The 17,078-nt window shown below is 35.9% G+C and overlaps 1 protein-coding gene across 1 annotated transcript; it reads left to right on the top strand.

The window, feature by feature from the left end:
- The first annotated feature begins 60 nt into the window (after positions 1–60).
- nars1 (asparaginyl-tRNA synthetase 1) lies at positions 61–14,598 on the top strand. Its single transcript, XM_039653896.2, has 15 exons — positions 61–270; positions 1,544–1,626; positions 1,717–1,782; positions 2,776–2,868; positions 2,950–3,039; positions 5,215–5,293; positions 5,370–5,440; positions 5,983–6,069; positions 6,473–6,694; positions 7,810–8,009; positions 8,144–8,279; positions 8,457–8,570; positions 8,673–8,804; positions 11,478–11,609; positions 14,261–14,598. The coding sequence occupies exons 1-15, from the start codon at positions 237–239 to the stop codon at positions 14,390–14,392; spliced, it is 1,671 nt and encodes a 556-aa protein (XP_039509830.2). The 5' UTR covers positions 61–236; the 3' UTR covers positions 14,393–14,598.
- Positions 14,599–17,078: the final 2,480 nt, after the last annotated feature.

Raw genomic sequence — 17,078 nt, 5'->3', positions numbered from 1 at the left:
TCGCAAATCCTCAGCAACTGTCGTGAGGAAAGAAAAAAAAAAAAAAAAGTATGGGCCAATCCCCAGCCAAAACGACCAGGAAACGAAAGAATTGAAGGGTTCGCGCATGCGCACGAGTCTCCAGCCATCAGCTCGTGTGTCCAGCGTGCAGTGAGAGACGGACGAACCGATTACCGGAGCCTTTACCCGAAAACACTCCCGTACCGAGCCGGACTCAACTCATCTGAGAGCAGAACATGGCGGGCGAGGGCGTCGCTCAGATGGCGATCAGTGAGTTTGATGATGAAGAACATGACGCAGATTGTCTGCAGTGTTGCGTCAGATCATGCTCTATTGCATTACAAATTATTCACATACTGTATTCTATTTATATAGACTGCAGTACACAACATGCTAAATCATACTACTATATAAATATGGTCTTATCAGAACATGCTTTATTATATTTAATCATAAACTGACAATATCTGTCAAATCTAACATGGCACTACTAAAATAAATGTATACACTCTAATGTGAATCTGACTAATCATAGTTTTAAATAATGTTCGGCCGATAATGACTATTTTATAACCGATTTGCGTGTTTATGTGCCTGATGAACTATGTTTATTTATTGTTTTGTTTCTGATTTTGACAATTATACCAACAGCACTGAACAAACTGGTTTATTTAACACTTTTTACAATATGGTAATTTCACTTGTATACAAAATGTAATAAGTAAAGTGCACTGTCACTTAAGTGCCTTTTTAAATAACAGGTAAAAAATAAAGCATGTAAAAATAATTCTCTTTACACATAACACACACCTGGTTAAAAAAAAACATTGCTTCTTTAGCTTAGTACTCTATTTATGTCTTTTTTATTTATAATAAATGCTGTAATATTAATAATAAAGGGTAAAATGCATTTTCAAAGTCTAATGTTAATTAATTTTGAATGCACACAATTCTCAAGATAGCGCCATTTATCTGTGAATCCGATATTACTAAACTGCTTAAATATCGGGGAAATTTATATGTAAAACCTAAAACCGATTATCGGTCGATCTCTACGTTTAATCCTAGTAGTGCTAGGGATGGGTGATACCAAACATATTTCTATGCTATACCGATGCTTTTGTAAAAAAAATTTTAATTGGTGTGTGGTTTTTCAAAATAATGTACATTTTTACACACAAAAAGGATCATTACACTTCAATGAAATGTATCCTACTTCTACATACTTGCCATTAAAAGGAAATCTATTACAAAAGTATATTCGAGCCCAATTAAATAAAAAATGTTTGTATAAATAGATTTAAATAATTAGAAAGTGATATGAATGCAATAACCTAAATATCAACAACATAAAACATTGTTTTCTTAAGCAGGCCATAATTTTTTTTCCAGACCAACCTCCACTTTCTACATATATTCATCTAATTGGGCATCCTGATGAGTGTCGATGTATAATAACACTGCCGTATCGACCCTCGCTGAAGGACCTGAGCCTTTTTCTGCTCTTGCTAAATGTCAACTCTGCTGTTGTTTGCTCCTGCAGAAGAGCTGTACGTGTCTGATAAACAGGGCAGTGATGTGGATGGAGACGGATCCGAGCAGAAGCCCTTTAAAACGCCACTCAAGGTGCCGGGAGATCATTCACATCTTCTCATGAAATATGATTTCGGTATTTCGTGTCATACTTGTTCATTCATATTTCCTAAATGTTTTCAGGCACTGTTGTTTGTGGGAAAAGATCCGTTCCCAGTGCTTTATGTGGATTCACAGAAGGAAGGAGAGGTGTGTAAACCTTTCAACTTACTAACCGTAACAAGAATAAACGTATAAATCTGTTAAGTTTGGTTCCTGACATACACCTACACCACACAAATTATTACAGAATTGCTTGAGGAAAAAAAAAAAACATTTTTTTTTAGACTTTTAAAGATTTTACCTTTATTTAACCAATTGAAAAAATAAAGAACATATAGAATGTAATGAAAAAAAGAAACAAATTTAATAGCTATTTTTATTCTAGAAATCTCAGCTTGCACCACTTAACATACATTTTATAAAGGGTTTATTAGTATTTACTTGCTGATATACAATTTGAGCTGACACAAGTTAATGCAGAGATGCAGAATATATTGGTATCTCCGAGATATGTTAATTTTTACAGGCCTATAAATAATGAATAATGACTCCAGATACGCACTGTTCAACATGATGTTTTTGAATTGTTTGAAATATGATTAGAATCACTTCAAAAAAGGAAAATACAGTAAAATGCAACATGGGCTATATAAAATCATAATGAGAACATTGTAATTGTGTGCTTGTGACTTGGCTTTTAATCGTGAGACTTTTGTTTTTGTTTTCAGGCTCTCAAAAATGATATAAAATTTGAATTTTTCGATTTATCGGCAAATATATCGGTTATCGGCTTTCAAAAATCAAGTATTATCGGTTATTGTATTGTCCAAAATTGTTATTGTATTGTCCAAAATTGTCACGGTTATTGTATTGTCCAAATTGTTCAAATGTTTTGAAATTTATGAAATAAGGAGAAGTTATATTAGATGTATCTGTTTTGGAAAAACATTTTAACGTAAAATGGTCACAAAAGTTTTTTTTTTCATGGTGCTTGCAAAATCAGTGCATATTTAATACATATTTAGAGAGTGTTTTAAGGAGATTCATAATAACTTGACAAAGTGTGATAGGAATAGCATTTTAACTGTAGCGTATATGACCTCTGGATAGTTGAGCATTATGGTGTGTTTGTGTTGTCAGCGCTGGGCCGTCATCTCTAAGACTCAAATGAAGAACACGAAGAAGCTCTTCAACCGAGAGAAAATGAAGAGCGAGAGCAAAGACCAGAAGGAGGTACCTAGAACATCACCTGTCCTCCATAGTCCTGTAATAACTCCTGTTCTATCGATCATCTCTTGACCTCATGATTGACAGGCTGAAGATGCTGAACGCAGAGAGAAGAATCTGGAAGAAGCTAAAAAGATCACCATTAAAAACGACTCCAGCCTTCCTGATCCCAAAACCGTGAGTACTTCCTGAAATACGTACAGAATTAATATTGATTATATAATAGCACTGAGGTAAAATATGAGGATGGGTTGGTGGTTTAGGGGCAGTAATGGATATAAATAATAAACAATTGCAAGTTAACATCTACATTTTTTTAAATAATCTCGCAACTCTGACTTTCTCGGAATTCTGAGTTTACATCTCGCAATTCTGACTTTCATCTCGGAATTCTTACTTGTAATTCTGAGTTTACATCTCGCAATTCTGGTTTGGCCTCTCATTTACACGAAAACCCTGTTTTTATCACAGAAAATTATTATTTCTAAAAACTCCGGCCAAAGTCGAGATTTCTGAAAACGATGGTTATGTGTTGTCTTGTGAACTGGGATAAACAGGGTTTTAGGTTCTCTCTTGTCGATTCTGATGATTCTAATTGGCTTGCATTGCATGGCTTTATCCTTCTCCCTACATTGCCGTCCATAGGTTTGGCATAGTTATGATGGCGCTCGACGGCGTATTTATGCCGGTGTGTGCACAATGTTATTTTTGAAAACGGAGGGGGGGAAAAAAAAATACTCGCTAAATACTCGGCTTTGTATAAACATGGCCTGACTTGGAATTCTAAGTTTACATCTCGTAATTCTGACTTGGAATTCTGAGTTTGCCTCTCCGAATTCTAAATTTGAATTCTAAGTTTACATCTCGCAATTCTGACTTGGAAATCTGAGTTTGCATCTCGGAATTCTAAATTCGAAATCTAAGTTTACATTTCGCAATTCTGACTTGGAAATCTGAGTTTGCATCTCGGAATTCTAAATTGGAATTCTGAGTTTACATCTCGGAATTCTGAGTTTACATCTAGCAATTCTGACTTGGAAATCTGAGTTTGCATCTCGAATTCTGACTTGTAATTCTGAGTTTACATCTTGGAATTCTAAATTGGAATTCTGAGTTTACATCTCGCAATTCTGACTTGGAATTCTGAGTTTACATCTCGCAATTCTGACTTGGAAATCTGAGTTTCCATCTCGGAATTCTAAATTGGAATTCAGAGTTTACATCTTGCAATTCTGACTTGGAATTCAGAGTTTACATCTTGCAATTCTGACTTGGAAATCTGAGCTTGCATCTCGGAATTCTAAATTGGAATTCGGAGTTTACATCTCGCAATTCTGACTTGGAAATCTGAGTTTGCATCTCAGAATTCTAAATTGGAATTCTGAGTTTACATCTCGCAATTCTGACTTGGAAATCTGAGTTTGCATCTCGGAATTCTAAATTGGAATTCTGAGTTTACATCTCGAAATTCTGACTTGGAATTCTGAGTTTACATCTCGAAATTCTGACTTGGAATTCTGAGTTTACATCTCGCAATTCTGACTTGGAATTCTAAGTTTACATCTCACAATTCTGACTTGGAAATCTGAGTTTGAATCTCGAATTCTGACTTGTAATTCTGAGTTTACATCTCACAATTCTGACTTTCATCTCGGAATTTTGACTTGGAATTTTTAGTTTACGTCTCGCAATTCTGACTTTCATTTCGGAAATCTGACTTGGAATTTTAAGTTTACATCTTGCAATTCTGATTTGGAAATCTGAGTTTACATTCTCAGAATTCTAACTTTTTTTTCTTGGAATTCTGTCTACATCTCGCAACTCTGATTTTTTCCTTGTTTCTTCCTTGGAGTGAAAAAGTCAAAGAGAGAATTGCAAAAACTCGCATTTGCGAGTTTATATCTCCATAAGGACTAGATCTCGCATTCTCATAACTGAGAAAAAAGTCAGAATTGCAAGAATAAAAAAAAATTATTGCTATCAAAGTGGAAATGATAGATGTTCCTTTTTTAAAGACATACGGTTCTTCAAATGTTGGCACTTCAGATTACTTGGATCAGATTCATATTCTCAAAGAGCATCAGTCATTGCGTTTGTAAGATGTGAATAAATGCACGCAAGCTAGTTTTCATTTCTCTGGCTGAGAAAGTTGCCGGATTCAAAGGTTTAAACCGCTAATATTTTCCTTATAAATTGATTATTTATGGTATTCACGCCCCTTTTAATCAGATTGAAATCTTTTTCGGGGTTGAGCTCCATCAGATCCATTGATGTAAATCCCATTAAGCCATCAAGGCTTGTGTTCTGATCTGCTTTATGAAGTTTTTCAGTTGTATTTTCTGTGCCGATCAGGTGAAGATTGATAAACTGGAGGCGTTCAGAGAGCAGAGGGTGAAGGTGTTCGGTTGGGTCCATCGCTTGCGCAGACAAGGTTTGTTCATCTATAATCAATCAACATGTAATACTATATACATTTATTTTAAAATGTTTTGCTTATGTTTTCTCAGGAAAGAACCTTCTGTTTATTGTTCTGCGCGACGGAACCGGTTTCCTGCAGTGTGTTCTCACGGACAAACTGGTACTGTGTGTGTTTGTTACACTATTTTAATTTTACACTATTATAATAGGTAAATTAGTCCTAGTCCTATGTATCCTATTAGTTATCAGGGATCTTAGTTATGAGGATTAAAGCTAGGCGATGCCCTAACAAGAAAATAAAAGCGAAAATATATGTAAAATATGATTATAATATACAATACCACTTAAAACTTTGGGGTCGGTAAGATTTTTGAATGTCTCTTCTGCTCACCAAGGTTGCATTTATTTGATGAAAAATATAGTGAAAATTGTGAAATATTATTAAAAAAAATTCTATGTGTATATATACATATAAAGTGTGATTTATTCTTGTGATCAAAGCTGAATTTTCAGCATCATTACTCCAGTCTTCAGTGTCGCATGATCTTTCAGAAATCATTCTTATATGGTGATTTGCAAATCTCCATATCTTAAACTCATATTAGCTCTGAAACGGGTTGTTTTTAGTCAGTTGTAAACAGCCATGTTTGACAATATTGAATGTAAGACATAAAATGCATTGCCTGTGTTTTCTGTGTTCAGTGTCAGTGTTATAATGGACTAATATTATCTACGGAGAGCACCGTCGCTCTGTATGGAACCGTCAAACCTGTTCCTGAGGGCAAACAGGTAACATGATTTTAATATAATAATGACTAATTTTTAATTGCCTATATTTAAAGTTAAAGTAATACTAAATTTACTTCAAGTACATTTTTATGCGTGTTGAATGTAACATCAGTTAGTTTTAATTGTAGGAGAAAACTAGTAAATTGTCTTTTTTTGGCTTAACTGGCTTAATTATTCATGAGACGATGTGTCCTTATCCAATGAGAAGACGCCTAGCTTACAGTAATTATTCATGAGATGGCATGTCCTTATCCAAGGAGAAGACACCTTGTTTAATTATTCAAAACAGCATGCTATTGCAAAACCATGGCCAGGGGGTTTCATGAACCTTAAAGTCTCTTCCAAGAGTGTGTTTTTTTTTTTTCCATGAAGTTAATAGTTTTGTGTTGTTTTGTTTTGCGAGGCTCCGGGTGGCCATGAGCTGCACTGTGATTTCTGGGAGCTGGTGGGTCTGGCTCCGGCGGGTGGCGCTGATAACCTGCTGAACGAGGAGTCTGACGTGGACGTACAGCTGAACAACCGGCACATGATGATCCGCGGGGAAAACGTCTCCAAGATCCTGAAAGTCCGATCCACCGTGACCCAGTGTTTCCGTGATCATTTCTTCAGCCGGGGTTACTGCGAGGTCATTCTTGAAGCACACACACACACATTAAGCACACGCTCCTTATAGTGATAGTTCACCCAAAAATGAAAATGAGCCCATAGTTTACTCACCCTCAAGTCAACCTACAGTAGGTCAATAAGACATACTTCTTTCAGACGGATTGGAGTTATATTAAAAAAATGTTCTGGCTCTTCCAAGCTTTATAATGGCATTGAAGAGCTGTTTCTGTTTGGAAGTCTATCAAAGTGCATCTGCCCATCATAAAAGTGCATCTATCCTTCATAAAAGTTCATCTATCCTTCATAAAAGTGCATCTATCCATCATAAGTGCATCTATCCTTCATAAAAGTTCATCTATCCATCATAAGTGCATCTATCCTTCATAAAAGTGCATCTATCATCATAAAAGTGCATCTATCATCATAAAAGTGCATATATCCTTCATAAAAGTGCATCTATTCATCATAAAAGTGCATCTATCCTTCAAAAAAGTGCATCTATCGTCATAAAAGTGCATCTATCCATCATAAAAGTGCATCTATTGTCATAAATGTATCATCATAAAAGTGCATCTATCCATCATAAAAGTGCATTTATCCTTCATAAAAGTGCATTTATCCTCGTAAAAGTGCATCTGTCATCATAAAAGTGCATATATCCTTCATAAAAGTGCATCTATTCATCATAAAAGTGCATCTATCCTTCAAAAAAGTGCATCTATCGTCATAAAAGTGCATCTATCCATCATAAAAGTGCATCTATTGTCATAAATGTATCATCATAAAAGTGCATCTATCCATCATAAAAGTGCATTTATCCTTCATAAAAGTGCATTTATCCTCATAAAAGTGCATCTATCATCATAAAAGTGCTTCTGTCCATCATAAAAGTGCATCCGTCCATCATTAAAGTGCATCTATCCATCATTAAAGTGCATCTATCATCATAAAAGTGCATCTATAAATTATAAAAGTGCATCTGTCCATCATAAAAGTGCATCTATCCATGATAAATTTATATGATTACCAGTGCACACGAAATTACCAGATTACGGAGTGACCTGTTACAGTGTTTACTTCATTTTTATTATTTAAGAGTTGTTGAGGTAAAGGTTTTTTTCGTGTGTTCCTCAGATAACTCCGCCCACTTTGGTGCAGACGCAGGTGGAGGGCGGCTCCACCCTCTTCAGTCTCAACTACTTCGGCGAGAACGCGTACCTGACGCAGTCGTCTCAGCTCTACCTGGAGACCTGCATCCCTGCGCTGGGAGACACTTTCTGCATCGCACAGTCCTACCGCGCCGAGCAGTCGCGCACCCGCAGACACCTGTCCGAGTGAGTGAGTGTGTGTGTTTGAGAGAGAGAGAGAGAGAGAGAGAGAGAGAGAGAGAGAGAAGAGAGAGAGAGAGTATGGAATGTCCCCATTAAACATGAAAACCTAATGTGTGTGTGTGTGTGTGTGTTCTCAGGTACACCCACATCGAGGCTGAGTGTCCCTTCATGAGTTATGAAGACCTACTGAACAGGTTGGAGGATCTGGTGTGTGACGTGGTTGACAGGGTCCTGAAGTCTCCTGCCGCCCAACTGCTCTACGACCTGAACCCTGTATGACCCCTGACCTCTCACAACACCATTATATGTGTTATAAGGTTTTTGCAGTTATGAAATCATGGAAACATCCATTTTAAAGGCCTTTGAACACAATCCAGGCCTGTAATATGTGAATATTCTTTTGAATAGTTGTTATGTTTTGTTGACCATCTTTTTATTTTCCTCCCGCAGGACTTCAAGCCGCCCAAACGTCCGTTTAAGAGGATGAACTACACCGATGCCATTGATTGGCTAAAGGAGCACAACATTAAGAAGGATGACGGGACGTTTTACGAGTTTGGAGAGGTTTGTTACGTCGAGTCTCGTACGTTATTGCCAAGAGCTCTGAACTACGAAGAAACGCTCGAGTTATGATGATGTTTGACCATTTGTGTGTCATTTCCACAGGACATCCCAGAAGCCCCTGAGCGCCTGATGACCGACGCCATTAACGAGACGATCCTGCTGTGTCGATTCCCGGCTGAGATCAAGTCCTTCTACATGCAGCGCTGCCCCGAGGACCGGCGCCTCACTGAATCGGTCAGGGTCACACACACTTTGTGGCTTTTCTTTCATAACTAGGGCTGGGTATCAGTCGCACCGGAGGAACCTTTTTAATTCCTAGAACTATTGGCAGAAGTTCCCAGCTGTCAGATATCTCAGATTTTAGTTCTAGGAACTCGTTTTGGAGGAACTAATTTATCTCCTGTTTCAGAGTCGGGTCTAACGTGACGTTAGAGTTCGCTGATTGGCCGAACACACGCAAAAACACCATCACCCGCAATTTTTTAAAAGGCTGTGTAAACACACAGATTAAAGCCTATTTATTTACTCCACAAACTATCTCTATGTACATGTAAAACTGATAGATGGACCTCTTCACCTTCACGCCGAGGAGAAAATCCAATGCGACTTTGAGGAGACCAAGCTGAAACATCCTTAGCTAGCAACACTGGACATTAACCACACAGCAAACGCTAATAACTTTTTTTTTAATATAATGTCTACTTTCTATGTATAACAGGTCTATCTAATAACATATTAGACAAGGCTGTTAGGCAGATCGTAAACTAATGAACATGGAGAATGTGAGCACTTTGAGCCCAGGCTACTGCATTCTCAGCGCCGTCAAAATCACAACAACATGCGCGGCTCACGTCACTTCAGAGATCCTACTAGTGATGCAAATCCAACTAGGAAAACATTCCTAGGGGAACCATTGGTTCTTGGGGAAACACCCTGGCGGCTCGTTGCTTGAAGTTTGATACTTTTTAGGCGCCGACTGAATTGCCTTGATACTATCGAGTATCAAAAAACGTGTTGTCATTTGGTACCAAATTTCGATGCAGCAGGCATGATGCGCAACAATCAAGTGCCTCTGATTGGCTGTGTCGAAGCACCAAGGGAAAACACAGTTACGCTGGCTTGATGGTAACGGCTTGATCCAATGAATGACGCACAGTGACACGTAAAAGGACTTTCACATTTAAATACTCCTTTTACTGTTTAATATTCTCACAATATCACAATAACGCGCAACCCGTTAAAATAAAGGTTTGTGTGATAGAAATATATTACTCTTGTACAGTATAATGGACATCTTAATTTAATACTAACAATAATAATTCAGTGGTTATTAAAAAAATCTATTTATAATTTTCTATTATTATTAAAACAAATTATGTTATAATTTTAACATCAAACCTCTGTTGTGTATAGGGTTGGGTATCGAGAATCGAGTATCGATTGGAACCGAGACTAACTTTCCGTTTTTCCCGGAATCGTTCAAAAGTTAAAATTTCGATTCCTAGTTTCGATATTCACAGTCCGCCGACCGGAAGAAGAAACCGCTGAACAACACCAAAGAAGAAGCGTCTACCGGAAGTGTTGGCATAACCGCGCGAGTCGAACATTAGTAGCTTACGTCGGCGATCCAAAGTGTGGCTTCACTTTTCTAAAAATAACGAAATCCCGGCAAAATGCAAAATTTGTGACAAAAGGAGTATTTTTACAGAAGGAGTATTTCCTTCAGTTGGTTAGCAAGGTTAGCTAAACTTTTTTGACCCTGCCTCTTAAAAGAATCGGAATCGAGAATCGTTAGGAACCGGAATTGAAACAAGGAATCAGAATCGGAATCAGAATCGTTCAAATTCAAACGATATCCAACCCTAGTTGTGTAGCACTGGTTAGCCAAAAAAAAAATTAAGTGCTCGTTTAATTTCCATTTGAATAAAAGATAGATTCATATTTTATGCCTTCATTTAACAGAAAATTAAAATGCACAATGCAGAATAATAAAAAAAGAAAAAGATTATATTTGTATAATTTGTATACAAATTAATAAATTAAGTTGTTTCTATGAATTCAATTTATTAGATATGTTTTTGATTAAACCATTTAAATTGAGTATAAGCAAATAAAACAGAAATCAGACTGGGTAAAAACAGAACTGTGTTAATAAAATTCCACTAGATCTCAAGATTACAGAAAGATTACATTTAAAAGAAAATTAAAATACACAATGCAGAATAATAATAAAAAAAGAAAAGGATTATATTTGTATAATTTGTATACAAATGAATAAATTAAGTTGTTTTTATGAATTCAATTTATTAGATATGTTTTTGTTTAAACCATTTAAATTGAGTATAAGCAAATAAAACAGAAATCAGACTGGGTAAAAAAAGAACTGGGTTAATAAAATTGCTGTTAATTTGAACAAGTTTCATGATTTCAATTATAGATGCTTTTTGATTAATACAATTTAATTTAACCATCCAGAAAAATTCAAAAACGCAGAGGGAAAAAAAAACATAATCCGGAAAAATTAAAACGGGAATAATTAAATGAACTCACATTTAAACTAAGTATCTTGTATAGTGTGCTTATCCTTAAGGGTGGCTGGCATTAAGAGTTTGCCTCTTCACATTAATGTTACAGCCTCTGCTATAACATTATCTATTTATAAAATTAGTATCAAAAAAATTGTGTTCAGTAACCGGTATCGAAGTCATGGTTTAGAAAAAATGTTGAACGAAACCCAGCTCTGGTCATAACCAGCCTCAAACCAAAATATCCAGTAACATTATTTTACCTTGTCTACACCAAAGCCATTGCATTCATTCGAAACCTGTGTGGTGTTTAACATGTTATAATGGGATTTCACTTTGGGCGGAGGCATTGTAAATGAGTGTGTGTGTGTGTGTGTGTCAGGTGGATGTGCTGATGCCTAACGTCGGAGAGATCGTGGGAGGATCCATGCGTATCTGGGACGCAGAGGAGCTCCTGGACGGGTATAAGAGAGAGGGAATCGACCCCACACCCTACTACTGGTACACTGACCAGGTAACAATGCTTCTCACGTGCACTAGCATAGTAAGATTACAGAAGGACATTAATATGACATTAATGCATTCAATTGATCAGAACTGACATTTATAATGTTACAATAGATTCTATTTCAATTAAATGCTGTTTTATATTCACTAAACGATCCTGAGAAATAAAATGCGTCACAGTTTACACAAAAATATGTTTTCAACATTGATAATTATCATAAATGTTAATGAGCATCAAATCATCATATTAGAGTGATTTGTGAAGGATCATGTGACACTGAAGACTGGAGTAATGAGCTTTCATCACAGGAATAAATTAAATTTTACTATATATTCACACAGAAAACAGATGATTTACACTGGAATAATATTTCACTGTACATTTGATCAAATTCAGCTTGAGACGAGTAGAAAACATTAAAAAGCGTAATGTACACTTTTGAATGAGCGTGTACATCTTGAATGGCCTGAAATGATTTAAATAGTGAATATTGTTTTCAAATTGCTATTGTTGGCAACAGTGTTTAATGTAAAACTAAAAACTAGTTAATACATAAGCCCTGTTGCTGCAAGCAGGGCCGTGCAGAGACCTCTGGAGGGGCAGGTGCTCAAAGTATAAAATGGGGCACATGGAAACAAGGCTTTATAGGGCTGTGCTCAAAATATCAATACAGTAATATTTCAATACAGATGATTCTGCATCGATACAGCAGCAAATGCATTGATGGAGTTTTGAAAAAGAACCAGAACAGAAAAGACAAATTTAAAGTTTAAAATTAAAAAAAATAATTGATGTGCTCTATATATAACTCTGGGATTAGAAACTGAAGCATCTTAAGTTGTTCCAACCTGATGGCTTTTTCTTCTCTGTTATACAGAATAATAAAGAACAGCTGTTATAGTGAACTGTATAGGACAAAATCAACCTGGCCCATGTTTCGTGCAGTAGAGTATAGTTTTATTTAATGGCATATCAGCATCTGTGGCTATTTTCATGGCAAAAACTGATTTACAAAAATACAAGAGTTACATTTTATACAATGAAAATAAAAAACAAAGCAAACAGAAACAGCAATTGGAAATCATCAGACTCTCCATCGTTCAAAGCTTGGTTATCTGAACTGATTCATGTCATACAACTAGAGAGGATACGTTCTTTGGAGTCCAAATCTCATCGCCAATTTCAAACTGTATGGCAGCCCTTTGTGGATTTCCTCAAGTCTGAATAGTGTATAATTATTATTGTTCTTGCTGTAATAATTCATTAAGGATTAGGTCTTGTTTGTGTTAACCTACCCCTGCCTGCTTTTTGTTGTTTTCTTTTTTTTTTTTTTTTTTTCCCCTTCTGTTATGGTTGTATTGTCTGATTTTCTTTTTTTTATTCTTAAGTGTTTATACCATGTAAAAAATTGGAAAAATAAAATAATATAAAAAAAAAACAGAAACAGCAATTAATACTTTACAAGATTTTTAACATTAATGTGATGCCTGTTCTAAGTGAGTTTGCTGCCTTTGCTGTTGATGTTGTTACTGCTGCTGCTGATACTGCTGGAGTTGATCTGAGACTGTAGACATTAAAATAAACAGAAATATAGGGTATTAGCTGAATAAACCATTTTTATGTGACCATGTCAAGATGTAAAGATTGCTGACAGTATTTGGAACTGGCTCACTAGTTCACTGACCTGCTAAAGCTACAGATTCTGCCCAGGCTGATAAAGTATATAATACAATAATAGTATATAATAGTAACGTTACCAGGGCAGATGTTCACAGAGGCTTCTGCACACAAAACATAAGATGCTAACTGGTAAGCCTATGTGATAACTTACCAGAGTTGTGATAATCATTTTTATGTGAAAATATTTTTTTAAATAAATACTGTAATAATAATAATAGTTTAAAGTAAAAATAATAGTTTTTAGTCAAATAACACCCCTCCACGCCCGTGAAACTTTTCTCCCTCAAACAGCAAGCTAACGTTACTTCTACAGCCTACACACAGCAATACAAACAAGATGCTCTCTTCACGTCGTTCTAGTAAAATAATAATAATAAGTAAACAAACATCAAAATCACTTCGCTGAGAATAAAACACCACTTACCAGCAGCCGCAAGACTTGAAGATATCCTCTGGGAATGCGCGATTGCGCGTAGCCGCGCGAAATTATAAAATGCGCGTGCAGCGTGAGGAATCAGGTGAAAGGTCATCATGTGGGTCATTTTATTTACGGCTAAATTATTATTCATTCATTTTACTACTAGTTAGATGGGGCAGGCATCCACAAAAGTGCCTTTAAATACAAAAAAAGGAGAGGAAATTTTGTCTTGACAAAAGGGCACTTTGGGCACCAAGGGGCAAAAGGGCAGGTGCTCGAGCACCCAACGCCCCCCCCCTCTGCACGTGCCTGGCTGCAAGAATGTTAAATACAATTTGAATTTTACATTTACATAGACAAGTGTACCAATACAAAATGAACAGCAATATTTGAATAAATGACAAATGCAACAAACAACTTGTTGCAAGTGAATTGATTGATGGCGTTAAAAACAATAATGCTACCAGAGTTATATTGAATATTTCGCTGGCTCACAATGATTAAAATATATTGCCGTATTCAGCATGTAAGCGTGTAACTGTGTGTGTGTGTGTTGCAGAGGAAGTTTGGCACGTGTCCTCATGGTGGATACGGTCTAGGACTGGAGCGGTTCCTCACCTGGCTCCTGAACCGGCACCACATCCGTGACGTCTGCCTGTACCCACGCTTTATCCAGCGCTGCCGGCCTTAACCACACACACACACACACACACACATCACTGCAAGAGACCAACTATAATATAACAGCACTTGCTCCCATTGCTTCACCCGATCCTTATCTATTAAAGACCTGATTCATATTTACACGTCATGTTTAGAGATCTTTTCAAAAGGCGGTTTGAAAGATGATTGTATCTGTAATGTTAAAATGTGGCATAATAAATCAATGATGATGCACTTGTGTTTGAATCCATTAGAGGGCATCAGAGAGCAGCTCAACTGCACTGCTATGATAAGCACTATAGTTATACACTCCACTAGAACAGGTTTTCCTGCTTGAATATTGTTTATTTCCTCATATTCTCATCTGTTGCAACTGTTGTCTGTCAGTAACACTCTGTTTACTTCCTGCAGTTGTTTAACACACTACTAACTAACTCAACCAGGCCCCGCCTCTTTATTATCCGTGTGAATTATTATAATGAGGAATATTGTGATGTGTTTGTTCCTGGAAGAAACTCAAGACTACAATGGATGTGTACCCATTATATCAAAAAAAGTTTTATGAATAATTATGAATCTGGTGAACTCAACTTTTTGGACTTCAATACTCGAATACCTTTAAGATTATTTGGACTAAGCATTGCCTCGATTTGGACTTTTATTACCTATTATATTCTCTTGCTTTGCTGGTCTGGGCTTTATTTTGAACTCTTACTCCCTGTAAAATGGTCCACTTTTCACAAGCAGGTCCTTTTAGCTTGGTCTGCAATATATAAGCATAATTTCTCACCTCACAGGTATCAAATTTGGAATAACAGAGAGATTTTAAATAAGAACTAGATTAAAAAGTTCGTCGAGACAAACTTTAAGTTGGCTTGTGAAAGTTTGGTACAGAAAGTTTGAAGAAGTTTAAAATAGTTTGAAGAAGTTTAAAGTAGTTTGAGGTTTACAGTTTTTTTTTATTCGCTTTGGTACTATTTTCACAAGTAAGGTGTACATTTTCAAAACTCTTAGTACAAAAATCCAAACTGATCACACTTGTAACGCAGCTAGTCATTCTTTCAAAACCTGATGTAATGCTTTCAGTCAGTTGCACATGTTTTCAGTCCACATAATAATTATTTCAAACACAAGATTATTGTAATATGTAATGAGAACATTTGGTTTAATCACTGAAACACAACAATATGATCTTCTTTCAGTTTAGTACTTTTAACAATAAGTTCATCCAACAGCAAACAATGCAAGATACATGTTTCAAATCGGCCTTAGAAGTGCTGAAATGAATATGCTACAGTACTATAAAAGACAGATTACACAGTTGTACTGTAACATTAGGCAATACACTTACAGTACCCAACATTTACATAATCTATAATTTCCAAATATCCATCATATATGTAGGCCTACAAATGAAGGATCAATGAAGACATCCTTTACAATCATTTAGGCAAATTATAGTTTTTATTTTTCAGATATAATTGTAACATAGGTATACTTTCTATAATGAAATGTAACTAAAGAAGAACAAAACACAACATTTAGTGCACACATTACAGTACATAGTGGCCAATTGTGGTCAGACTGGTCACCACTATGTGAAAAAAATTAGCTATAACGAGTATTCATCATGTGTGGTTACTGGTTACATGTAATTTAACTATTCATACAAACACACATTTTATTTCTGTAGTTCTCAAAATCCATATACTGTATATTGCTGAAATGAAAATCTATAGGTTTACCAAATGATTAATTGATTAACCATTAAGATCTGTTGGATTAAATAATAGACAAAAGTATTAAACTGAACAAAAAGAGATGCAAATCAAAAGTTTGATAGTAAGAGCTTTATGAAAGGCAGTTACTGTGAATGAAACAATAATGTAGATGAAACACTTATTTTGTGTTGTGAAAAGGATACTTTGTGATTGTGTGAATTGTACTAACACAGTTGAAAACATGATGAAATGTTTGAAAAAAGTGCACTTTTGATGATCTGTTGTGATATTAGCACTAAGAGTTTTGAAAATGTACACCTTACTTGTGAAAATAGTACCAAAGCGAATAAAAAAAACTGTAAATTAGTCTAAAGTAGTTTAACTTAGTTTAAAGTAGTTTCTAGTTTAAAGTAGTTTAAAGTAATTTAAAGTTGCTATGGGTGTTTCTAGTGGGTTGCTAAGGTGTTTTGGATATAGATAGATAGATAGATAGATAGATAGATAGATAGATAGATAGATAGATAGATAGATAGATAGATAGATAGATAGATAGATAGATAGATAGATAGATAGATAGATAGATAGATAGATAGATAGATAGATAGATAGATAGATAGATAGATAGATAGATAGATAGATAGATAGATAGATAGATAGAGTTAGAAAGAAATTTGGAATAACAGAGATATTTTAAATAAGAACAACTCACTCTTTTTGAGAATTGGGTCCTCCATCAGACTGTGCTGGTGGACCAGCTATTTAATGGAGAGGGGCGACTTTTTTCCTATATGGAGAGATTTTATCACATATTCCCCACACAGTAGCGTAGCGTCTGCCCACATCTGGGCCGGCACTATGTTGCTGTATCGCCAAGAGAATTAGCAATTGTATTTGACGCCATTCCATCAGGCACAATCATGCTTTTTACTGGCAGACTTCCTCCTCCTTCCATTAAATGTTACATTTTACTGGAACCGATTTGTAAATGACATT

This window comes from Pimephales promelas, chromosome 19, assembly GCF_988280905.1.
Source record: "Pimephales promelas chromosome 19, fPimPro1.hap1.1, whole genome shotgun sequence".
NCBI classification, from domain to species: domain Eukaryota; kingdom Metazoa; phylum Chordata; class Actinopteri; order Cypriniformes; family Leuciscidae; genus Pimephales; species Pimephales promelas.
Note: the sequence above shows the minus strand (reverse complement) of the source record. Positions and strands in the feature narration are given on the sequence as shown.

What these genes read in the sequence shown, in the direction of transcription:
- nars1 (XM_039653896.2), top strand. Translation starts at nt 237, where the DNA reads ATGGCGGGCGAGGGCGTCGCTCAGATGGCGATCA. An exon ending in ATTCACAGAAGGAAGGAGAG is followed by an intron (nt 1,783 to 2,775) that starts GTGTGTAAACCT and finishes TTGTGTTGTCAG; the next exon opens with CGCTGGGCCGTCATCTCTAA. An exon ending in AGAGCAAAGACCAGAAGGAG is followed by an intron (nt 2,869 to 2,949) that starts GTACCTAGAACA and finishes CATGATTGACAG; the next exon opens with GCTGAAGATGCTGAACGCAG.